Raw genomic sequence first — 24,207 nt, forward strand, 5'->3', positions numbered from 1 at the left:
TGATTGGTCTGGTGGTTCAAGGAAAAAAACCCAAATATTCTGTGTTTGTATACTTCATGAGATGGTGCAAATATATTTTAAATTTCAAGTAGAGATTTAATATGGATAGGGAAGTTTAACATCTCTAAAAAAGGTGGCTTGCTGTTAACGGTTATGAAACTACTGGAAAACACTTTTTTCTATGGAGCAGCCTTTGATGGAAGACTGCAGTTCCAATGAAGCCCTGGATCACTGAGTCTGATATACTATCACAGGCAGTAGCATTGTCTAACTATTTCATAAACTAAGAAAGGCCCATCATAAAGCAAATGAGGTTGTGGGCTTTTTCCCCTAATCTCTCTTCATCAGATATTATTTCAGGACCTCATTCTTGTGAACTTTTTTTCTAAGTTTCATCACACGTTGCTGTATATTTTCTTATCCATGTGCTCTGGAGTCCTTGTTGCCGTGCTGAGATACCCCATCTGTCAAAGCCTTGAGGTAGACCTTCCCTGGAAATGTCATGTCTTCAAGTGCCTAAAACCATGTTTCATTACAACCAACGTAAATATTAAATGGAGAACTACTAGCCAATGTGCAGAATAACTGAACACAAGTATAGCTGTTATCCATTGTACCTTTACTAGGAGTTTACATCCTCTAGTATTTGCTTTCCAGTCCAGCAATTGCCAGTGACTTCCTGACTTCAATTTTCTCATGGAGTTCCCATGAGTCTTTCTTCTGTGTGTCTAGTGATACTTAGTTTTTGCCTCTGCTGCCTGCTGCTGGCAGGTCACCAACTGCTTTCAGCACTCACCTCACCTACAGAATCTTTGCTTGTTGCCTTTCTCCCATTTTGGGGGCTACATTCTCCACTCCAGGACCTCTTTCCTGCTGAACACATTCACAAACCTGCAGTCTACAAAAGAGCAAGCTCCCTTCCTTTCAAATGTTCAGCTTAAGCTGAAGGTAAGTGCCAGGAAAACATCAGTCAAGGACATTTCTCTGTCTTAGTAGAGGTTATTTTCCCCACTTGATTCTAGAATTTTATCTGTACATTTTCTTCTATATATATGAGAGGTCGAAACAACTATCCAGTTTTGATTTAAAGACTTTTCCAGGCTCTTTATGCATTCAAGTCCTCATGCTCTTCAGTTTAATTGGTTAGCTTCCTTTTCCTCCAAGTTTGCCCTTTTGTAGAGAAGACCCATAATTAGTCCTACCTTTGCCTGTTTCTCCATGTAATTTAAATGAAGTCATTTCTCTAAGGTCATTTTCTGCAATATTCTTTTGTGCCTGTGTTCACTACCAAGACTTAGAATTGGCTCTAAAATACTTGTTGGTTTCAAGTCTATTAGGAGAATAAATCCAACCATCTACCTATTTCCTTTTCTATATATGATGATTTGTCTTCTAATCTATGTGGGATGTTAAAATTTTTAACATATAACAGTAGAAATAGTACTAATTAAAAAAAAAAAAAAAAAAAAAGGCTGTATATTCCAATCTGACCAGGAGGAAGCTAAGGAACCCAGGATCAAGCAAATCTAAAGAAAATTGCCATCTTTGCTCCAGTAGAACAACTTTCATGGTCCTTCTTCAAAATACTTTTTGACCAATATGTTAATTTTTCACTCTGACGTTATTTAAATTATTAGCGTATTCCTAATATGTAATGCTCCTTCTAGTCACGTATTTCCACCTGTATTTCCAGTTTCTTTATACCAATATGCTTTTAAGACTCCGTATTTCACTCAAGATTTTCACTCTATCTTTTTTCTTCCTTTTTTTGTCTTTGCACTTTGATTTTGTACCTTGCATTACTAGATTTGGTTCCTGTATTTTATTTCCAATCTTTTGAAATAATTTGTTCCAGAATATCTTGAGAATCTTATTTCATCTCTAAGTGAAATTATGTCCCTCAATCAACAGAATAATCAGTTTTATTTTGGTTTTCTGAGAGAGATTTTAGTCTTCTTTTCTGTCTGTTCAACCAAAAGGTACCTTTCTATGTGCATTTATCTCTTTACATATATTTTTCATTACTGTCCTTGTTCCTCTCCTTAAAGTAAAATGTTGGGATTGCATAAGTTCTGTATAAACTACTTCTTTTCATTTCTAATTTAAATCTCTTTTGGACCATTAATTAGTTCCCCAAGAAATCAAATGTTCACTGTTCTGTCTTAAAATCTTCTAAAAGTGTTTTCTTCTAAACAGGCTTTTACAGTTTGAAATCTTTATTAAATTATGGGGAGTTTTTGCTGTTCTGCCAACAGAAAGTATGGAAATCTTGCCATGAAGATCCCTGAAAACTCAGTTAAATACCTGCAGATTATTTCAGTCTTACTTCCCTACCCCTTTAGACTTATAAGATCTATTCTTCCATCAGTTATATCTTATGTTATCATAGTTTTATCTTTTTCTACTTTGATTTGAATGGGGTTTTTTTTCTTCCTTTTCTGAAGTTGTCATGAAGTTCCAAACATCACTTCCTTTCTTAGAAACATTTTCTAAAAATCTTTGGTTTTGGAGATGCATTATTTTTTCTCGTAGACTAGGTCAGCTTTTGATATTTGTTGTTCTCTCTGGTGATAATTATATTCTTCTTTGTTTTCACTATCATTTCAGTCACATTCACAAAAAAATCAAGCCTATGCATAGACATATTCCCCACATTCTACACTTAGTAATTTTTAGTGATAAGCTGTTATACTGGTCTTAGCATTCATTTTCATTTTTACTATGTTCTAAACCTTAATGAAGAGAGCCAGTGAATTATTTTAATTCCTCCTCTAGAAGCTTCCAGAAAAATTGAAGTCACTTCCCTTAGTTATACTGTAAGTATATTCTTTGAGGTGCTGATTATACAGTGTGCTCATTTATGAATATTGGAATACAATTTTTTGAATTATTTTTATAATTACTTATGAAAGTTTACTTTTGATCTACTCCTAAAATGAATTTTAAAAAATATATTTAATACATGATGCATAATCTCAAATTTTATGATGTATTCTTTTCCTAAACAAGCCTTCTCAGAATTTTAGATCAAGTATATCAATTAGTTTGAGTTTAAATTTTGGGTTCACGGAGTCAAATTTAGTTCTTTGGTAAACACAGTTCTGTATCAGTAATTTCTTATCTGTAGTTATCTACCACAGTGATTATTGCAATCCAAACTTTTTTGTAAAATGGAAATTAACTGAAATCATAGAAGAGGATTTTGTGTGAAGAAATTTTGTACTTAAGTTTCTTTCTGCTGTGGTTCTGTATATAGAAAATATAGTGTTTTGAGGGATCAAACCAGCAAGATAAATGAGTAAATCAGTCACCTTATTTCCTCCATGGGAATTTTCCCTCACGGTAGCAACTTGGTTGTGAGCAGTGGCTTGGTGGCGCGTACAAGGATTAATATTTGTTAGGAGTATTGCTGATAAATTATTTGGTCCAACTGCCATGTTTTTTCCACCATCTCTGTCTTACTATGCTTGCTGTACAGCTGTGTGAATGAATCCCTATGGTAGGTTTTTTTAATAACTTCTAAGGCAACGCTATAAATGTAGTAGAAATTCAGGTACATCGCTGAACTGAAGAATCACTGATCCTTTTTTAGTTCAGTGGCAATGACTGTTACACAGATCTCTTTTATTAGGGTGTGTCTTTACACTGGCCAGACAACAGCCTGATGCCCTAAACAAGCAACAAAAGAATCATTTGATTCTGGATGCTTAGCATTGCCATTGACCTCTCCACAAAAACAGCATTGATAGTAAAAGTGTTTTAAACCAGATGCCACATACTGTCAAAATGTAGCTTTCTGATTTACTCTCTTGATCTGCAAGCATATGGCATTTAAATTTTTAAATACTGAAGGAAATTGCTAGGCAATACTTACTGCTTTTTGCTGTAATTACAACTGAAGCTTCATAGCAGTAACTTGAAAGCATTACACTAAAATCTTTTTGATATCACAGCAAAACAGAAAGCTATTTTAATTGTAAAATTCAATGATGCAGTTTGAAGTCAAACATTCATTGTTAGAAAAGCTAAACATGTTAGATGGGAAATTTCTGAAACATTTTTCTGTCTTGCTAATGCTAAAATTGTGCTTTTGTAGTCTCAGTATATATTGAACCAATCTGGTCAGTTAAGTAACCTAATCACAGTTTTGTGGTTTATTTCTTTATAATAAGGTAGGAATGAGATAATTGTGTTCATTTTTTACTTATGTACATGTCCTGGTTTGTATGTATGTCTACTACTTCAGAAGTATTAGGTCATTCTATTAACTTTTTAGAAAATACAGAGATGTGTAATGGATGGAAAATGGAAGTGGCAGTTACTATGGTCTCATTAGAAATTTCCTCCTCACTTTGCAGCTGAGTGTGGTGGTCGAATTCATGCTGCTACATCGGGGCGCATTTTGTCCCCTGGTTACCCAGCACCATATGACAACAATCTTCATTGCACTTGGATTATTGAAGCAGATCCAGGAAAGACAATAAGGTACATGCTTAATTTCAATATTTATGGTGGAATTCACTATATTATACATTTATACATTTTTTTTCATTTTCATATTTTTCTACACAAGCTGCTGGTTTTCACTGTCATAGTCTTGGAATCTTTCTATAAGGTGTTGCATCAATTTTTGAGGTGTCTTGCCTGTTCAGGTGTAAAGTCCCTGGATATGGGGCAAGATAAGCAGCATTCAAGGCACATTTGAGTATTGTCTCACCCAAAAATTGTCTTTTGCACCAGGACAACACGAAATTCCACAAACAAATGCCAGAATATGTCAAGTAGTAGCATTAAACAGATTAGATAAGGGTGAACATGAACCTTAGGAATCTGCATAATAAAACAATTCTCACTAATCACAAGTAGAAAAAGAATGTTACTTTCCCTCATCCTCTCCACAAGACAGCTCTGCCAGCACAGCAAGGCCATCAGTGCCAGGGCAAAGCACAGACTCATTATTTGAATTAACATGCTCCCAAAAATTCAGCAAAATGAAGAGTTAATCAATGAAACCAACAAACTCTGTGACCTGCACAGGAACTTGGCACCTAGTTACTACCATAGCTATAGAACCTTCATACAAAACTATTGTTTATCTCAAGACCCACATTGGGCTCTGAAAAAGCCTTTAGTGGGTTGACATTGTCCCTCCTCAGCAGGATGGGATAGAGAGAAAATAACATGACAAAATAAACTTGTGAAAATAAATTCAGTTTAATAAAACAAAAGCAAAAGTTCATGCATGTAAGCAGAAGAAAACAAAAGATTTATTCTCTACTTCCTATCAGTATGTGATGGCCAGTCACCTCTTCAGGAGCAGGCCCTCAATATGGGTTGTTCTGGAAGACAAATATAATCACAGAATATTCTGATTTGAAAGGGACCCACAGGCAAAACAATATAATTAAATGACAAATTATTCAGTAATAATAGTTTAGGTTTTTTTTTTTTTTTTTTTGTAATCCTGTTTCACTAAGCCAAATATTGAATTTACACCATCATGGGCTATTTCAATGCATAATTTTTGTTTAAATAACAATTTTCAAATTAATGATTTCCAGTAAAGAACTAATAAGATGAAGAAATGTCAACACACAACTATTTGAAACCAAAGAAAAGAGACATTTTGATATTTACCTACTAGAGTTCTTCAGCACTAAGAATGTAAACATTCAGGACTTAGAGGCAATGCAGATTTATGACTTACAAGATAACATTCCTGAACACCCTAATAAGTATAATTCTTCACCTGAAGATAAATACAGATTATTTTATTATAATACAGTTTAATATTTTATTGTTTTTAGCAAAAAGCCAATCTATTACATTTTTCCCTTTTTTGGGTAAGAAATGAAATGCTGTGCTGGCAGGACTTCTTGAGTTATGTGTTCTACTGTCCATTAGCTGCTACATTTTTTTAAATTGCATATAATTCAAGCAAAAGAGCATTCTTGCTATCCTCATCTGAATAAAAAGACTAAATCTTTTATGAAATCATAGTTTGTATACCTTAAAATATTTAACATAAAAATAAGATAATTTATAGACTTATAAGTTAAGTCTTGAGGACTTATGCCCTGTAATAGCACTTTCTGTCATTCAGACATTTATAAAACAGAACTGCATATCTCTTGCAAGATTAGCTTATTCATCAAGAAAAGTAATAACTCTGCTGGATTACCAGGTCTTTTTCAATCCTAAACATCTTAAAACTACAGTTTGGGAATGATTGCTTGGAGTTTCATGTAATTGTGTTTAACAAGTAATGCACAGTACTTTTACTTTTTCTTTGCAGTCTGCATTTTATTGTTTTTGATACTGAGGTTGCTCATGACATCTTGAAGGTATGGGATGGGCCTGTTGAGAGCAGCATACTTCTCAAAGAGTGGAGTGGCTCGGCTCTTCCAGAGGATATTCACAGCACTTTCAACTCCTTAACTTTGCAATTTGACAGTGATTTCTTCATCAGTAAATCAGGCTTCTCCATTCAGTTTTCAAGTATGTAAATATTTTTCTTCTCCCCAGTATAATAATTTCTTATTTATATACATTATTCCTATACTTATTAACTCTTTCTCAACTCTTTTGCAACTTCCTCTGTCTTTAGAAGAAAATAAATTATATTATTTTAATTAACTTATGTGTTTATGCAAATGGCTAAAACTAGGGAGAATTTTTGGATTTACTTTGAATGTTTTAGGGTTTTTATTCCTTGTTTTCCACAGCAACCACATACTTAGCGTTATCTAATTAGCATTACTTAAGAAGTCAATATGGGTCTGTACATACAGAACTATTCTTCTGCACCAGCAATCCTAAATATTCCCACCAGTGTTACCTAACAATGTATTATATCATGTTTATTTTTATGTTGGTTGGATTTTTTTTTCTCAAAACATAGGCTGCATGATGCATGATTTTTATGACCTAAACATTCTTTGTATGATTAAGATAAAGAATAGAAGACACTTTACCATATTGAAAAACCCTTAAAATTTACTATTAAACTAATCAAATTGATCTTTAGGTATAAAGTGGAAGCTTCTCTGTTTATAGAGAAGTTATGATCCATATTGTACAAGCAATCAGCATTTTAGAACTGGTTATGTGGAGTTTTTCTATGTTATTTTGACCTCAAGACAGAGGCTAGGACACAGGAGAATGTATCTTTGTCTTGGAATCCTTATATGGCTAGGTATAATGTATGTATTTTTCATCAAGACATAGGAAAATTATGAATTATTGTGTGTGAGTAAAAGTATTTACACACATGAAACCCTATCATGCATAGATGATGTCATTCAGAAGTAAGGGGTCCTAATCAGCTTTCAGTCATTATTATTTGCCTGAAGATGTAAACTTGGGGTTTCCCTAGTCCCTAAGTCTCTAATGCATTTTACATTTACCTCTTTATTTATTATTCCTGTATTTTTCTGAATGCTGTATCTGCCTCTCCCAAAACACTTTTTAATCAGCCTCAAAAAAACTAGTTAAAAGTATGTAAAATGAATTAAAGACAAAGGGCAGAATTAATGTTTCTAAGGTTTCTCACCAGTGTCCTATATAATATGCTGCTTTTCATAAATTTTTGAAAAAAACAAGATAAGTGTTACTGTTTTGGAAATAAGTGGGGTTTTGTTCTTGTCTTGATTAGCAAACACATTTAAGGTTGTATTATATGAAAATAACTTTATTCCCCGATTTTGAAAGCACAGAAATGTTTAAGCAGTTTGGGTTATCACCCATTCCTCGAACTTCAGTGGCACTAAGAGCCAATAGAAGACAATTTAAAGCTAAAACACAGAATAACTGATTTTCCTGTCCTAGTGTAATATCTGATGGATGCACTGAGTGATCATGCTGACAGTTGCAGAGTATGTTTTACTGGAATTAATTGGAGTAAGTGATGAAGAACTGAGAGCTCAAGTATAGGGAAAATAGTTTCATTCACTCTGCTGGACAAGTGGAATATTGTGGCAGTGGGGGTTTGTAGTTGTTAACTTTTTAATTGTAAGGATTAAAAAAAAAGATTTAAGGAATATGTTAAAGTAAATATTTAGTTATTTAATCTAAAAATCAGTCTAGTATATTTAGTCTTGGCTAAATAGGCTAAAGGTCAAGGCCACAGTGGTCTTCTCATAGCTAGAGGCTATGAGAAGACCACTGTGGCCTTGACCTGTAAAGGATTTAAAGCAATTAATCTATTGCTAAGTGGGAATCTTTTCATGCTTTAGTATTCATCATGTGTTCAAGCTGTCAGACAGTTTATAGCAAAGCTACACAGAATATTGACATTTCAGTACTTTAGTAGCTTGTAACTCTAAATAAAAGATTTCTGAATTGCTGAAACTTTTTTTTTTTGGCAATTGCAGAAGATGTAGACATTTTGTTACAAGTTCTATGAAGGTAATTTGTGAAGTTTTTTTGTCTGTGTCATGTGAAGGATTTTCAAGTGTTATTATATTTGTTAATGAGTATTTAATTTAACTCTTAATTATAATTGAAGAAGTAAATTTCAGGTTCAGAATTGCACAGAATTGGAAAACCTTTAGTAACGCAGCTTCTGTACTGGATTATGTAATTGGAATGAGTGTCTGCATCCATGAAAAACCCTTTATGGGATCAGATAAAGGATATATATTTCAGAATATCAGGCCAAATGAGCAACCTAAAGACAAAACATTAAAGTGCTAATTTTCATCTGGAGAATTTGTTTCGCTGTGCTGTAAATGTGCTAATTACTCTCTATACTTTGTACTCTAGAACATCATACTTGTGTCTGACTAAAAAAGGGGTGCTTTGAAAGGGTAATGTAAGGTAGTTTAGAAAATATCACCTATAAGTTACTTACTACTGATTGTAAATGTAATTAGAGGTGTTTTTTAAGTAAAAAAAAAAGGCTGAATTTTGCAAAATATTCAAATTTTAAAGTGCTCTGTCTTGCCCACTCAGCTCAGCATGTAGAACATGAGGACATGAACTGACAAGAGTGATTATGTTAATTGTAATCAGTCTAATGCCTTTCAATAAAACCTAATTACCATTTAGTTGTGCATAAAAGGACAAAAAAATGAAGTTCAATGTGCAAAACTGACCTTTACTCTGGGGGTTAAATACATTTAAGCTGTGTGTTACAAGTCAGGGATATCCACCAAGCCTTTCTGGCAAAGGGTATAGGCAGATTTGGTTTTTGGCTTCTTTATTACAAATAAAGTTACTGGCAGCAAAAACTTCTTTCATAAGTTGACCAGTATAAAGTGCTGTCTAGCCTAGCTTAGTTCTATCCTACTTATCTAAGGCACATGGAATACAATTCCATCTGTAGTTGCCTTTTTCTTGTTATCAACTACAGGTCTAGACACACTAACAGTAATTTTTAAACTTTTGAATATTTAAGGGCAGATGAAATGAATCCTATCTGTCTTTTCAGAGGTGTCTAGATTCCTTTGAGATGCCATAAAGTATCTTGGCTAGTCTCCATTTGCCACTGCAGAAGGTTACACAACCATAAGTCATCTGTCCTATCTTCCAGTCCTGTGCTGATATCTTGGATATGATAAGGCATCTGAAATGAGACTAGTCACCTATGTTGAACTAGATCAATCTTGCCCTGAATATTTAATTTAATATTTAATCTCCATCTAGACTTCTGACAGCACTTGGATCCCATGCTAAGGGGTCTATTGCTTTTATTGACCTGAAATTTATTTTATTGAGATTTTTCATTTCCAACTGTATAATTTTTTTACTTGATGTTTAGCAAAACCATAGAAGTAACAGATGATAGGATCAGCACTGGTAGTTTCTAGACGTATTGTCATTCTTACAGGCTCTAATAGCTTAAGTTTAAAAATATCTAATATTAGTTCTACCCTTACAGTCTATCCTTTTTTTCTTCAGCTAAATTCTCAGCTGTTGTAACTTAAGAGAATTGTATCTTTTTCTTCAATCAAATGATTAATTTATAGTTATTTCTATGATTTAATAGATTTTGGTCCTCAAGTCAAATAATACATCAAAGGATTTTATTCAAACGCTTAAAATTAAGAAGAAAAAAAAAGGAGATATCTGGCTTTTCTAGAGTCAGACCAATCTATTTAAATTTTCTATGCCTGTCTCTGGTTCAGCAGTATTGTAAATTTCTCTTAGTTATGGTATTGTGTAAGCATTTTAATTAAAAATGTGCCTATCTCTGCTTTCATACAAGCTAAGATGTGATTTGGTTTTGGTTTTTTTTTGTTAGTATAAAACAACTGTCAAGATGTTAGTTAAGCAACAAAACACTTTTTCTCAATTTATTTTAATATTTCTGTCTTATAAGAACTTTGGACACTCATATTATTAAAAGCAAAGACACAACACCAAGGCATTTGTATAGTTAGTTTAGTTCACTTTTCATTTTTCTTTTGTTTGCTTATTTTCTCCATATTTTAAAGTTTTGCTCTTGAAGTATATGCAGAGATAAGTAGTGATACTAAAGATGCCTAAGTCTTTAAATTAACAACACAAGTCACCAATTATGGTAATACAAGTAAGCAACTTACACTAATTGTAATTACAACAATTATTTGGAAATCATTCTGTCAGATGCTGACACATCTGTTGAAAAGTTATTTCCTCTGGCAAAAGCTTAACTATAAGCTATTTGGTTGTTCCTAATGGCACTGGGCTTAATATGACAAATCTGCTTAAGCAATGATTTCTACTTTTGTCTAGCTTTCTAATTCTATTCGATCATTTGTTTGGAACCAGCAACTTTTACAGTAACTGTGTCCCTATCTTGAATTGAGTACTGTTGTCTTGAAAATTATTCCTTTACTGTTGAAATATCTTTCAATCACTTTTTAATGGCCTAAGTTACCACACTTAAGTAGTAGAAGTATTTCCATGACAGAACCTTCATTGCTAGAATTCATCATGCAATTGTTCCAGATTGATTGACAAGTAAATTTTTTGGGAAAGGGGGGAAGCACAAAAATATCTTTTTAAAGAAATTTACAATGAATAATGCAGAATCATGTATCTGCCTTACTAACTAAATAAATAGAGTTCAATAGAAATGAAATCTATTAAGACATCCCTTGTTAAAACAAAAATAAAAGGGCAAGACACAAGAATTTAACCCTTTTCAAGTCTGTAACCTAACAGTTTCACAGTTCAGTGTCTTTTGCTCTCTGATAAATGTTGCATTTCATGTTCACAATAACATGGTAATGAAACTGTCATTGCACTCCTATCTATCATCTAATCCATGCATGGCCTGGGGAAGGCATCCCTAGCCTCACAGAGCATGGCAGTTCTTCATTTGGTTCCTGTGGAACTAAGAGAAAATTTATCTTGGAGATTAGTTTGGTCATTAACTCTAAATTTATGATCTTTTGTACTCCAGATTTTATTAAAGAGGCTGCATTGGCATTTGGGTTTCTTTTTTCTTTACATTCTTGGACAATACATGACATTTATATATGCTGCTGATGCTAATTTGCACAGTACTTAGTGTGTACATTTACATATGTTATGTGAGTTACTTTTTGGAGAACAAACACTATTCTTTGTTTCACAATGTTAGTCTGAAATCACTGCAAATCCATGAACATCTCAGCTTTGATAAGCGAAATTCCTTTTCAAACTTATTATTATGCAAAAATAATGCACTAAACAGGGGAAGCATGTGCAATTTCATGTGAAATTTAAAAGCCTGGAAAAGTCTATATTGTTTTTATAACAGTGTGGACTAGACATAAAATGGTGTCTGTAGCACAACACTACAGGAAATGGCTTCTATTATTGTTACCACAACCATAGTGAAAATTATAGGGATGAAGGTGATGTTTTTATTTCCTTAAGGTACTAGAGAATACCAGCTAAATATTAGGTAAAACATAAAAATGAGTAAAATATAAATTAGGTAAAAATCTAACATTTTGCTCGCAGGTCTACAGACCTGTGAATGCGGTGTCCTATTCTCAAAAGCAGTCTCCTATTGATTTTCAGTTCAGTTTTAAATCAACATTAAAATATAATTTGAGGACCAAATACAAAATAAAATCTAAAATTTGATTGTGAAAGATTCTTAAATTAGAATCAGGGAGGCTTAATACAGTGGCTACATATGGAGGTCTGAAAACTCCTTGGTAGTCTGTGGTTTTCCCAGCTGTCTGTTCTTCTGGAACCTACCTCTGAGTTCCATCTGCAATGTACACAGAAGCTTGTTCTGCTCTGAGCAGATGAGACATTAAGAGATGGAAATCTGTGCAGAGAATTACTCTATAAGCCACTGAGTATCATCTAGGCTTAAGGCTTAGAGCACATATGCAAGAGTTGAGAAGCAGCAATTACTTATTTTCCAGCTTAGTGACATTCACATCTTATCTCCTGGCTATCCCATTTTAGGAACCTAATTTTTCTCAGTCATTTTTTAAAAGTCTGTGTAATTTACATTGATTTTGCATCCTTGAGCCTAAAAAGTAGTTATTGCTTTCCTTGCTTTACAGTGTGTATGTTTTACTTGTTAAATGTTATAAAAGAAGACCAGTGACAGAAAGCTGGTGATTTTTAATTTCTGGATTACTTATAAATGCATATGACCTCTATACCCTTCAGATATTTGCAAAATACAAAAAAAAAGAATTATCAGACTTGTAATTTTCATGCAATTACAGAATCTCTTGGGACTCTTGAGAAGTAAAGCAACTTGGAAAGGAGGCAAGTTGAAAAGCTGACAGTCTGTCTAAATGTTCACTTTACTAGATGGCACTTCAGTGCTTAAATTTTTGGTGCTCTATTTAATTAGGATCAAGAGTATCTGGCATAATAAAAAGGTTGTTGGTTTCAAATACATAAAATAACTTCTGAGGCTGCGAGACCAAAAGTGTAAAGATTTTGTTGTTTAATAAATATCTGTGATAATTTTTAAAATTTAGAACTTTGTATCTGAGAAATGGAGATTAACAGTGAAAATAAAATTAAAAGGTATCGGTCCTTTCTAATTGATGGATACTTGACACAGTTAAAATGGGGGAAGTGTTGTTTGCTGACATATATACCATAACCTTTTAGGAAGAAAATGAATCTAGTCAGAGATATGTTAAAAATGACAGCAATTAATAACAGAGATTGGCTTGTGCTCATTTATTTGGAAGAGTTGCAAATCTTCAACAGATATGCACGAGAGCAATCCGTTGTTCAGAGCTGCTGTTGTCTGTCAAATTAGGAAAAACTCCTCTGAGGTCGTGACCATGCTTTCATTCCCTTGTGGCCAAACAAACTTTTAGTAAACTGCACCACTATGGGGTGTCACAGAAGTTGTCAGAGTGGTGCCTGGGGAATCCTTACACAGTCCTCATTAGTAGTGACAGCTATTACTTTAATTCCTAGTGGAAAAAAGTCTACCACAGTTAAAAACCTACCATGTCTTTTACTTCATTTACAGACAAGAACAATCCAAAGTATGAGATCTATTGTTTTGAAATGGAAACAAGAAAAACAATATGGATAATAAAATGTCAAACAAAGTTACTGTGTTTCTAAGTGTTTCTAAGTGTTTCTAAATGTTAATTATAATAATCCATGGATTCTCCCATAAAGGTGTTTTACAATTTCTGTGATTTATCTGTGACCACCCATTCACTAGAACTTGCATAAAACAATTTAAAGAGTTGTTGGTTCTTTCTTATTTTACTATTTTTTTCCTACCTTTCTCTCTATTGAAAATTTTCAACACAGGGAGAAAAAAAATCTAAAATGCTTTCCAGTTGTACAACCTGGTAATTGTTTCAAGTTAGCAAACATTTAGCTGCTCTTGCTGTTTCTTATAGTGGTGTACACTTTTGGTGTTGACAAAAGGAGTAGGTGAAGCTGTTAATTCAGAAAATGAATTATTATGGACAGAAAGGTTGCTTGCTGGTGGTAAACACAGGTACCATTCATGGCAAGTGTGACATAACTGGATTTATGACTTCTTATTTTGATTTTTGTTCACAGTTGTAGTCAGTTCTTTAAAAAAGATGTTTGGGTAAGGACTGATAGGAAAAACTGCAATTCAGTAGGGACATTAGTCTAAAGTGATGGACCTTCTTTCCTATGGAAGACTGCAAAGTTTATTGCAACTTCAGGATACCTGAAGCCAGTAGAAGAGAACCCAAAGTCAGAAGAGACTTGACATCTTCCAGAAATCTGTATAAGTTGTGGATCTGTGTATCCACTTTCTGAGTGATTATTTGCATTAAGTCATACTGATTGCTCTGCTAAGTTAAACATTGCTTTTAAATAATTTAGTATTTTAAAAAGCAAAATCCATACTGGGTACTGAAGACTGATCATCAGTGAGGTATTTTGTTAAGATTCAGTTTAAATTATCTCTAAGAAAGTTGTTTCTTGCCCCTGAAATGAAAACTTCAGGGCTGCATAAACTGCTGCTTGATTTATCCAGATGAGTAAGGAAGATCTGCAAGCAGCAGGATAGTAGGACTATAAAACAATATTATTAATAATATGATACTTACCCTATTGCGTAAAAGGTATCAAAATTGTTTTGATAACCAGACTATTAAAGAGAGAAAAGGAGTTGTTAGTTCTTTTGATGTGCTAACTGGACAAAATCAGCCCATATTTTATACTAAAAATACTGGCAGGAAATCAACATAATCATGGTGTATCTCAGGGGACAGATTTTTGTAAAAGTAAAGAAACAAAATGCCTTCCTGAATTTTGAAGAGTAAATAATACTGCCTGTGGCTGGAATGCTAATGTGAACCTGTTGTGCCTTTGGTTATGCAGGGTGAGTATCTATACTTTACATCTCTTCTTTCATCATTCCCTTGCAGCTTCCATTGCATCAACTTGTAATGATCCTGGGACACCACAGAATGGCACTAGATATGGAGACAGCAGGGAACCTGGAGACACCACCACCTTCCAGTGTGACCCGGGCTATCAGCTGCAAGGGCAGGCTAAAATCACGTGTGTGCAACTGAATAACCGCTTCTTTTGGCAACCTGATCCCCCTACATGCATAGGTATTGAGATGGGATGTTAGGCTCTCTTTAGGACTAATACAGATCAGATTTCTTGTTCAATTACTGGGCATATGGTGCTCATGCTGGAGTGATGATCTCTGCAGACCTCAGTTATTTTGCACTTACAATGCCAGTCTTGTTCTCTTGATTAACAGTATTTTATTCTTAAACTTCATAAAAGTTTTAAAATTACAAAATCTAATAGAAATAAGTAAACAGAAGTGGTGATTTGGATTTTAAAAAATCATGTTGAAAATGTTCTTCTTTATAATAGTTTGGTTACATAAACTGTGATCCATTATTTATTCCAAAAATATTTTATGTATATAATATGTATATATATATACATATACATATCATAGATAATATATATATAATATATATATGATATATATATTATCTATATATATATATATATACATATTTCTGAGTTATCTTACAGATTAAATACCCATCCTGTGAACACCTTGGAAGATGGATACTTATTGGAAAAAGTAGATGCAGAGGAGGGGATCCAAGTGACAATGACGTTAAAAGAAATTAGATATATTTCCATAGCAACAGGAGAGGGTGGATCCATAGTGCTAGATTGTGTAAAGATTTCTCTAAAGTTCTTGCCAGTAGACAATAATTACAGGCTTAGAATTTTTGCTGAATTATATTTTTAAGGTCATTAATGTAGGTTTTCTAGGAGTAATCATCTGCAATTTTTTATGCTAGGCATAGTAATTTTTTAAATCCTTGTTATTTTGTTGCCTATTGATTTAAAATTAAATGAAGACTTTAGCAATCCTAATTCCAGCTACAGTATCACTGGAATAAACATAATGCTTTTTCTTTCTACAAGGCACTTTGGACAGACACTTTCCAAAACAGCATATCCTTAATAGCATATCCTTAAACAACTGCAGTCCCTCCGTTTCTCTGAAGTAAAAATACTGTGAAGGATTCAAGAAGAATTTCTTTGATTCCATGTCATGTAGCAGAATTGGAGAAGCACCTAATCTGCATACTATCTTCTGGATACCTTATGTGCAGTGTGCAAAGCAGTATGAAAATGCTAACTAAATATATTGGGATCATTCACAAAATAAATATCTAAGGAAAAAAATAATATATATGGTATCTAAGTTGAGAAGATTCATATTTTTATTTTAGATACCAGTTATAACCACTCCATGTTTCTTTACAATCTAGTATAAAACCCCAACAAAACAACCCTAAAAGAAAGAAGGAAATAAAACAGAAAGAGAGAATTCCTTTGGGCAAAATAATGTATACATAATTACTGTTATTCCATATACTCAAGGAGAAAGATTAAAGTAATCTTTAGCGTGGACAATAGCAGAAACCTTAAGAGTTCTGTAAAGTCATTACATGTCATTTTTAAATTTTCCTAAAGTCCTTACTTTAGTATGCTGACTTATAAATGGAATGGCCTGAGAAGAAATCTCCTTAAAATGTTTAGTGTTGATTCCAAATCCTGAGTACCAACTTTGCACTATAAGTCTGTTTCTGTTAGTTTAATTGACTTGGTAATGTAGATGCAGCCTGTCTTGACTCCTTTACTTTTTTGTTTAAGTACTTTTGTTAGACTTTGTAGATGTGATTATCATCTATGAGAGTAGGATTCCTTATCTGTTTATAAGTTCAATTCATGGTAACAAAATGAATGTATTTTATTTTTGATTTGAGTAATATCTTTTACTAAGTGAATCAAATTAGTTTCTGCAACATCTTTGGTCAATAAAAACTGCAACCTGAATCCTACTATTGAGCTTTCATAGTTTTAAAAGTACTTTCAGTACATAAGAAATTTTCAGCATGATAGAGACAGGATTAATACTAAAACTATACAGGACTTCCTATTTAATTTAATAATATTTTTATTCTTTTAGAAAAATTTATTCCTTTTCTGCTTTTGAATATGAACAGAGATCACTTTTTTTGAAGTAAATAGAAAATTTCTTGCTAACAGGATCTAGGAAAGTTCTGTGTTTAAAAAAAAATAATTAATTTTGGTAAATGCAGGAGTAATTTTCTTCTACTTAAAAGCTAATATGTGCTTGTGAATTTAATATGTGACTATATTCCTATTTCTTTTTACGTTGTGACAGCTGCATGTGGAGGAAACCTGACAGGCCCAGCAGGAGTTATTTTATCACCTAACTATCCACAGCCTTATCCTCCTGGGAAAGAATGTGACTGGAGAATAAAAGTAAACCCTGACTTTGTCATTGCCTTGATATTCAAAAGGTACCATTTCTCTATGAATGCCTTTGTTTTAAAGGGTTTTAAATGTCAAATCTAAAAATGGCAATTCAGAATTTCCTAAAGTTTCTAATTAAATTATCTGTCTATGTCCTGGAGCATATATCTAATATGTGCTATATCATTGATTCCAAATAATGTAAAAGAAAAATATACAGCTGTGTGGAACAGTTGCTATCCAATATGTTCCTGAAAAACAAAACTTTCTGTGACAAATCAAATAAAAATCCTTTAAAGACCATAATCATTTGTAGAAGTGCTTGATTTATGCTACTGTAACTAATAGTTGAGACTGAAAGTGCAGAGGAGATTCTATCTGCAAGTCAGTTCTTTCAGATTTTTAGAAATACAGCCTAAATATACTTTGCTTAAAGTGCACAGATGAGAAAAAATATTGTTTTACTTAGTCAAGAGATGAAAGACACTGAGATAATATTGTTTCATAATTTTAATTATTTCCTCTGTGTTCCTTAATCAACCCATGATGTTACATTGATTTTTACAAGTTGAAGTTCAGGGATATAGTCATATTCATGCCTTCAGTTTGTCATTTCTAATTGAATCAGTCCTATATAATCATGTTGCTTGCTGTATCTGTGGATGCAAATGCAATTTTTTTTTTCATTTTTTGATACTGTGTTTTAAGTGTGATTTTAAAGCTGAGCATGCAGCAACATTGCTGTTTACTTCAGTGGAATGTTGATCAGTTGTGATTCTTTTAGGAGGAGATGGTGGCATGTTGAGAATTTTGCTGTATAATATTTTTACCCTTTCTGTGAAAAAAAAAGCAACATAACACCAAAACTACAACAACAACCAAACAACAAAAACTTAAAATAAAATCCTGTTTCTTTAATTATGGACTGAAAATTTTTTTCTAAAAACTATTGATAGACACAAAATTAAAGAATGGAATCCTAAGGTACTTGAAATTACATATTAAAAAATAAAGTAATTCTGTTATTCTGGTATTTTATAAAATAACAATAATGGATGAGAATAGTTCTCCACTTATTACACTCTTGAAGATGTCACATGATATTTCTCTGGATTGCCTAAAAAAATCGACTCAAATGCTAATTTCAAATAAGATGAAAGAAACAGTTACTCAGCATTCAGATTTGTTTGTGAGTATTATTGTAGGGAGTACAATATGCAAAATACAATGGAATTTTCTGTTTATGGTATACTTCCAATAAATTTTCTAAATGGTTGCAGTCCAGTAATGCACACACTTTTCAGCAGCTGAAGTTAGACAGGCCTGGAGTTCCCTGGTTCATTTCTTGCACCCTTCTTGTAAATTGCAGTAACATTGGCCACCTCCCAGAGAGCAGGGACATCTCCTGAACTCACCTCAAAATCCTCTGAAAGACATTCCATTCATATTATCTTCATAATTTCTTTGTAAAACATATAAATATCATCAAATATAGCATAACATAGATAGATAAGTGAGAATTAATATTAATTCACATTAGTTTATCATGTCTGATATCATCTGGGTAAGAACAAAGACAAGTTCCAAGATCATGGTCTATCCATGAAAGGATCTTGTTTCTAAAATGATAAGCATGTTAGTAATGGGTGGATTTAGTGTCATCGAGTTTAGCCAAATAAAAGCTGGACTTTTAATTCAAGCTACTTTTTTGGATCATTCCTTTGGTCCTGTGGTCACAGGCAGCCTTTCTGAATCATGATTCCATGGTCTTGAGAAAGGTGTTTTAGATAGGTGGGAGGATATTCATAATGGCTTTTGGAAAGCTTAAGGTGTTCATATCAATGACAAAAAGAATGCCACAGTGAATTTTTTACTGCAAATCATGTTTAAAAAGGCATTTATTTCTGGAGAAGAAAATGTGTTAGGCAGAAAATTGGCAACTACAGTTACAGTAATGTTTAACTCATAAAAAACTCCGAAGACTTAATTATTTTTCCCTTCTTTTTCAGTTTCAATATGGAACCCAGTTATGATTTTCTACATATTTATGAAGGAGAAGATTCCAACAGTCCTCTAATTGGCAGTTTTCAAGGCTCACAGGCTCCTGAAAGAATAGAGAGCAGTGGGAACAGTCTGTTTTTGGCTTTTCGCAGTGATGCTTCTGTTGGAATGTCAGGATTTGCCATTGACTATAAAGGTACTCTTCTCATTATAGTCTAAATAAAAGCAAAAAAAATGTTTGTTACTTAGTAATTACTGAGACTCAAATCTGTTTCCTTCTGTATGTACTTATAACTGAATTGCCAAATACCTTTACACATCAATGTATGTTTTAAAAACAGTTTTCTATTAATAGGTGAAGGAACACAGAAATCCTGTTACATGAAATGTCTTTCACATCACTTCTGCACATTTTCATCTTCCAGAAAACAAAAAATAGGTAGAAGATGCACATCAAAAGTAACATTTGGAAAAATTTTTGCAGTAGTGAAATTGTCTTACCCAAGAAGGCCACCTGACTACTTCTTCTTTCTTGACAATACATACCAATATGTTTTCCTTTCCCCATTGTTTTCAATCTAGAAATGCATTTTTGAATTAATAGTCCTGGGTAGTATTTACATTTTTGTTTTTTCAGAAGATGCCTCTGACTTGATAGAGACTGGGATATGGTGACTGTTTATTAAAGCCAGACAATCACTGAAGATGCTGGTTTCTTTTCCAGTCACAGATGTTGTCAGTGGTTTAATTATAATCTTTGCTGAGTTTTATCAAGCTGTTTTTCAGTAGCAGAAGTGCTGCCTCAGCTTCTTATTCTTGGCAATTGAAGCAAACCACATTAAAAATCATGTTAAAAATGAAGAACAAAAAGATCTAAGAAATACAGAAAAAATATACTTATAAAGGAAAAGGAGTGAGAAAGAACTATAAAATCATTTTCATATTTAGTCTTCATCTGTCATCCAGCATAATGCGTTGTTCTCCATGTGTGCAAGGTTCTTTTTCCCAAAGTAATTGTCATATTGCCATAAATGAAATCTTAGACTATTTGTTCCCATCTAAACAAAACATCAAAAAATGGAAAAAAAATTGTTCCAGGAAGTCTGCAAGTCCTGCAAGGAAAGAAAATGAGATGTTGAGCAGAAGGAGATAAAGAGATAAAAATGGCAATTGAAAATGTGCATACATGTGAGACATTTTCACTCTATGTTTTGTTTTCAGCATAGGGATATATGGGTTCCTCTATGTAACTGAGAGTTAAATTAAATTATAATGAGATAAAAATAAAAGATACAAGAACAGAATACTGTATTTTAAAAAGTTATTGTACCTAATGGACCATATATTTTTGCCTAATAATTTAATATTTTCTGATTTATATTATTTAGTACTTTTAAATAAAATGTATAAAATTATAGAACACTTTTGAGTTGGAAGAGACTTAAAGATCATCTAGTTCCAGCGCCCCTGCTATGGTAGGGTCATCTTCCTCTAGACTTGGTTGCTCAAAGCCCCATCCAACCTGACCTTGAACACTTCCAGGGAGGTGACATCCAAAACTCCTCTGGGCAACTTGTTCCAGTGCCTCACCACCCTCATGGTAAAGGATTAGTTCCTTATATTTAATCTAAACCTACCCTCTCTCAGTCTGAAGCCACTCTCCCTTGTCCTATTGCTACATTCCCTTGTTGACTACCTCAGCCTTTTCCATGTCCTGGGTAATCTGGGTAACCATGTCTCCCATTTCTTTCTGGAGAGGACTCATATTTTCCCTAGTCTTCCTTTTGTCACAAATATACATATAGAAGTGGTGAATTCTAGAAGGCGTCATTCTTCTTCTAAATACTAAATACGAAACTTTATTGGAGTCATTCAGCTTCAGCTTCATTATAATTTCCTCTACCAGATAATCAATCTTAAGCAAACATCCATGATATATGATTCAACAAGAATAATATATTAATAAGCTGTTGAATAAATTAAACTGTCTGAAAAAAACCCATTGAGAATAGTTAGAAGTGTTTGTTTTACTTTTTCTTTATTGAAAGTATATATAGATTTACTGTAATTCATTTTAACAGAAAAGCCACGGGAAGCTTGTTTTGATCCTGGAAACATCATGAACGGTACAAGAATTGGAACAGACTTTAAGCTTGGTTCAACTATTACTTACCAGTGTGATTCTGGATATAAGATTATTGAACCTTCAACTATAACATGTGTAATTGGTGCAGATGGAAAGCCAGCTTGGAACAGAGCATTGCCATCTTGTAATGGTATGTACTGTTTTCTTACCATTTCCCTTGTCTGCCCAGTGAATTCAATTTCTCAGTCCCTAAGGCTATTTCCACTATTTCTACACATACATCTTGTGCAAAAAAAATGAGGTAAAAAAATAAGAATTAAGATGAGTATTGGACTATAGCTTAGTCAATAATATATTAAGTATTTTAAAATGTCTTTATACTCTGGAATCAACACATGTTCATATAATGATTGCAAGGTAATATGTAAGATTCTTTACACACCCAGTATTATTTAGAATAGCTATCACAACCATCTCAATGCTGCATTAATTGTCACCTTGGAATAAGAATTGTAGTTACTGAGGCAGAAAATAAGAGTGACATCTCAGAACTGTGGCTAACTAATTTATCCTCTATTCCTTGTTTTAGTGTTTACAAATTTAACAAACCAAAAAGAAGTTGCATATATTAGTTAATAAAGTCCATAAGTACTAATTTATTTATGTTGAAAAATAATCTCCTTCAAAATTTTAGATTTTTAATTATAGAAAAACACAATTTAGAAGGAAATATTTCTATAACTCCATAACTTTAGAGTTTGTTTTAAATTAAGGTCTGATACACTTTCATTGCAATGAAATGTTCATGACTTGAGAATTTCATGTGGTAATCAGGCTTTGTAGCATAGTATCTGATATCCTCAAAGCAAGAAGAGAAAGAAATAATGAAGACTTTAAATTCATGCCATGAACAAATTCCTTGTGATATTTGAGTTTCACCTCAGCTACATAATCCTATTCGGCCTACTGAAAGATCAAACTTCTGATCTTCTATCATTACATTGGATTTTTGAATAATTCATATAAGCAGCTAAGAGAAGACGTGGATTTGTAGTATTAATTGCTGCCTTTTGTATAAGGAATTCAGACTTGTACAGATATTTCAAACATGATTTTAAAGACCTGCCAGGGAGCAGAAAGAACAGGTCTGCTCAGCAAGGGCTAAGAGCCAAGGATATCCAAAGCACAAGCTCACTCACTAGGCAGAGCTCCACAGCACATGAGCCATGTCTGCAGAGCCAGGCGTTGGTTACAAGGTACTTTCACAGCCCCTCATCAATGACCTTGTTGGCCACCTGGGCCACAGGTCCTCCTCCGAGTCAGTTTCCAGGAAGCTGTTAGGTTGTTCTCTGCTATATGCAAGATGCCCTAGCAGGGTAACATTGATTTACTTTGAGTCTTATAGCAGAATGATATCTTCATTGCTTGAAAGCAAATTATGGTGATGGTGTTAATTTTAAATAACCTTATTTATCCATTTATTTATTTATAAAATAATTTCATTATCGGTTTCTTGTGTAAGATAAATTCTTACAACAGTCTGTAATTCTGGTGAAAACTATTGTTTTTTATGAAATAATTTCTCACAATAAAAAAAGCACTGAATTGCATGTAAATAATTTAATACAAGACTTATCTTTCAATGAAGATTTTTGATAGAAAGCCAGGATTTTCCAAAATGTGAGAAGAGTGAGAGCAGTACTTTGTTTTCAGTAAATAGAAATCTATTTACTCAATATCCAGCACAAGGAGATATTTGAACTTAAAAATTACCCCTCCATCTGTCCCTTAATATGCCACACTTGCAGCCTATACATGGAGGAACGTGCCATGCATGATGCACTGTTCATTGTTTTTCTCATGATACAGACAGAACTACTACTCATGTAAATGTTGACTTGTCTTGGGGATTTGAGCTCCACAATTCTTAAATATATCTTCTAACTTCTGTAGCTCTAAAAAGTTTCTCTTACCTTTCTTTTGCTTGCTTTTTTGCATACATACGAAGCCAAAGATTTTTTGATATGTATAATGTATGTGCAATTTTTATTATCATCTAGTAAGATGTGAAAATAAAGCAATTCAAGCATACTTTCACAAAGCGGAATTTTTGCATTCCGTAGGGTAGTGTCAGCATATCTATGTATTCCTCTGTGCCATTTTTAATGCAGCACCATATATTTTCCTGACCTGTTTTTACCATGGATAGATATAGACAAATATTTAAATGAAAACCCAACGTAAAACCAGTGTTTACAGTATCTTTCAATTAAATAACTTTTACTTCTAGTCCTGTGTGAATACTTGTAGTCAAGTAAAACTTTCATGAATTCTAATTTTCAAGAAATTATAATAAAATTATCTCCTGAGAAATAACCATTAGATATTTCAGAACAGGTAAACCAAAAAAAGGCAAAACCTTTAAAGTGTCATTTTGTGATATTTAGTTTTTTTTTTCCAAATGTAACTAATATAGACAGCTGTAAACAACATAGCATGGTTCTCTGTATTTTTTTCCAGCACCATGTGGAGGGCAGTATACTGGATCAGAGGGAGTGGTTTTATCACCAAATTATCCTCATAATTACACTGCTGGACAGACTTGCCATTATTCAATAACTGTCCCTAAAGAATTTGGTAAGAATTTCTTCTATTCATTTTCAGTCATTATCATTGTCCTACACTGCCAATCATTATCATTGTCCTACTGTTTAAATGTCCTTTATGTGGAGTAATGACCTTAGGTTTACATTGTATTGCAAATTATTTATAAAACTAAATATATTCCTGATATAGAAAATTATTCTAGGATTTTAACCTTTTACTTCTTCCTAGAGTAACCAACTGACTTCAGATAAGACATGTTTGCTATCTAAGCATATCCTGAACACATT

The 24,207-nt window shown here is 33.1% G+C and overlaps 1 protein-coding gene across 1 annotated transcript in view; it reads left to right on the forward strand.

Moving 5' to 3' along the window:
* The window catches only part of CSMD1 (CUB and Sushi multiple domains 1), a 1,056,389-nt gene that overhangs the window by 880,316 nt on the left and 151,866 nt on the right, over positions 1–24,207 (forward strand). The window contains exons 25-31 of the mRNA XM_050972940.1: positions 4,359–4,485; positions 6,296–6,498; positions 14,826–15,017; positions 17,135–17,273; positions 19,236–19,423; positions 21,309–21,503; positions 23,834–23,950. Of these exons, the coding sequence (XP_050828897.1) occupies positions 4,359–4,485; positions 6,296–6,498; positions 14,826–15,017; positions 17,135–17,273; positions 19,236–19,423; positions 21,309–21,503; positions 23,834–23,950 (1,161 nt within the window). The remainder of the gene's footprint in view (positions 1–4,358; positions 4,486–6,295; positions 6,499–14,825; positions 15,018–17,134; positions 17,274–19,235; positions 19,424–21,308; positions 21,504–23,833; positions 23,951–24,207) is intronic.

The sequence above is a fragment of the Serinus canaria genome, chromosome 3 (assembly GCF_022539315.1).
Source record: "Serinus canaria isolate serCan28SL12 chromosome 3, serCan2020, whole genome shotgun sequence".
Classification (NCBI taxonomy): Eukaryota; Metazoa; Chordata; class Aves; order Passeriformes; family Fringillidae; genus Serinus; species Serinus canaria.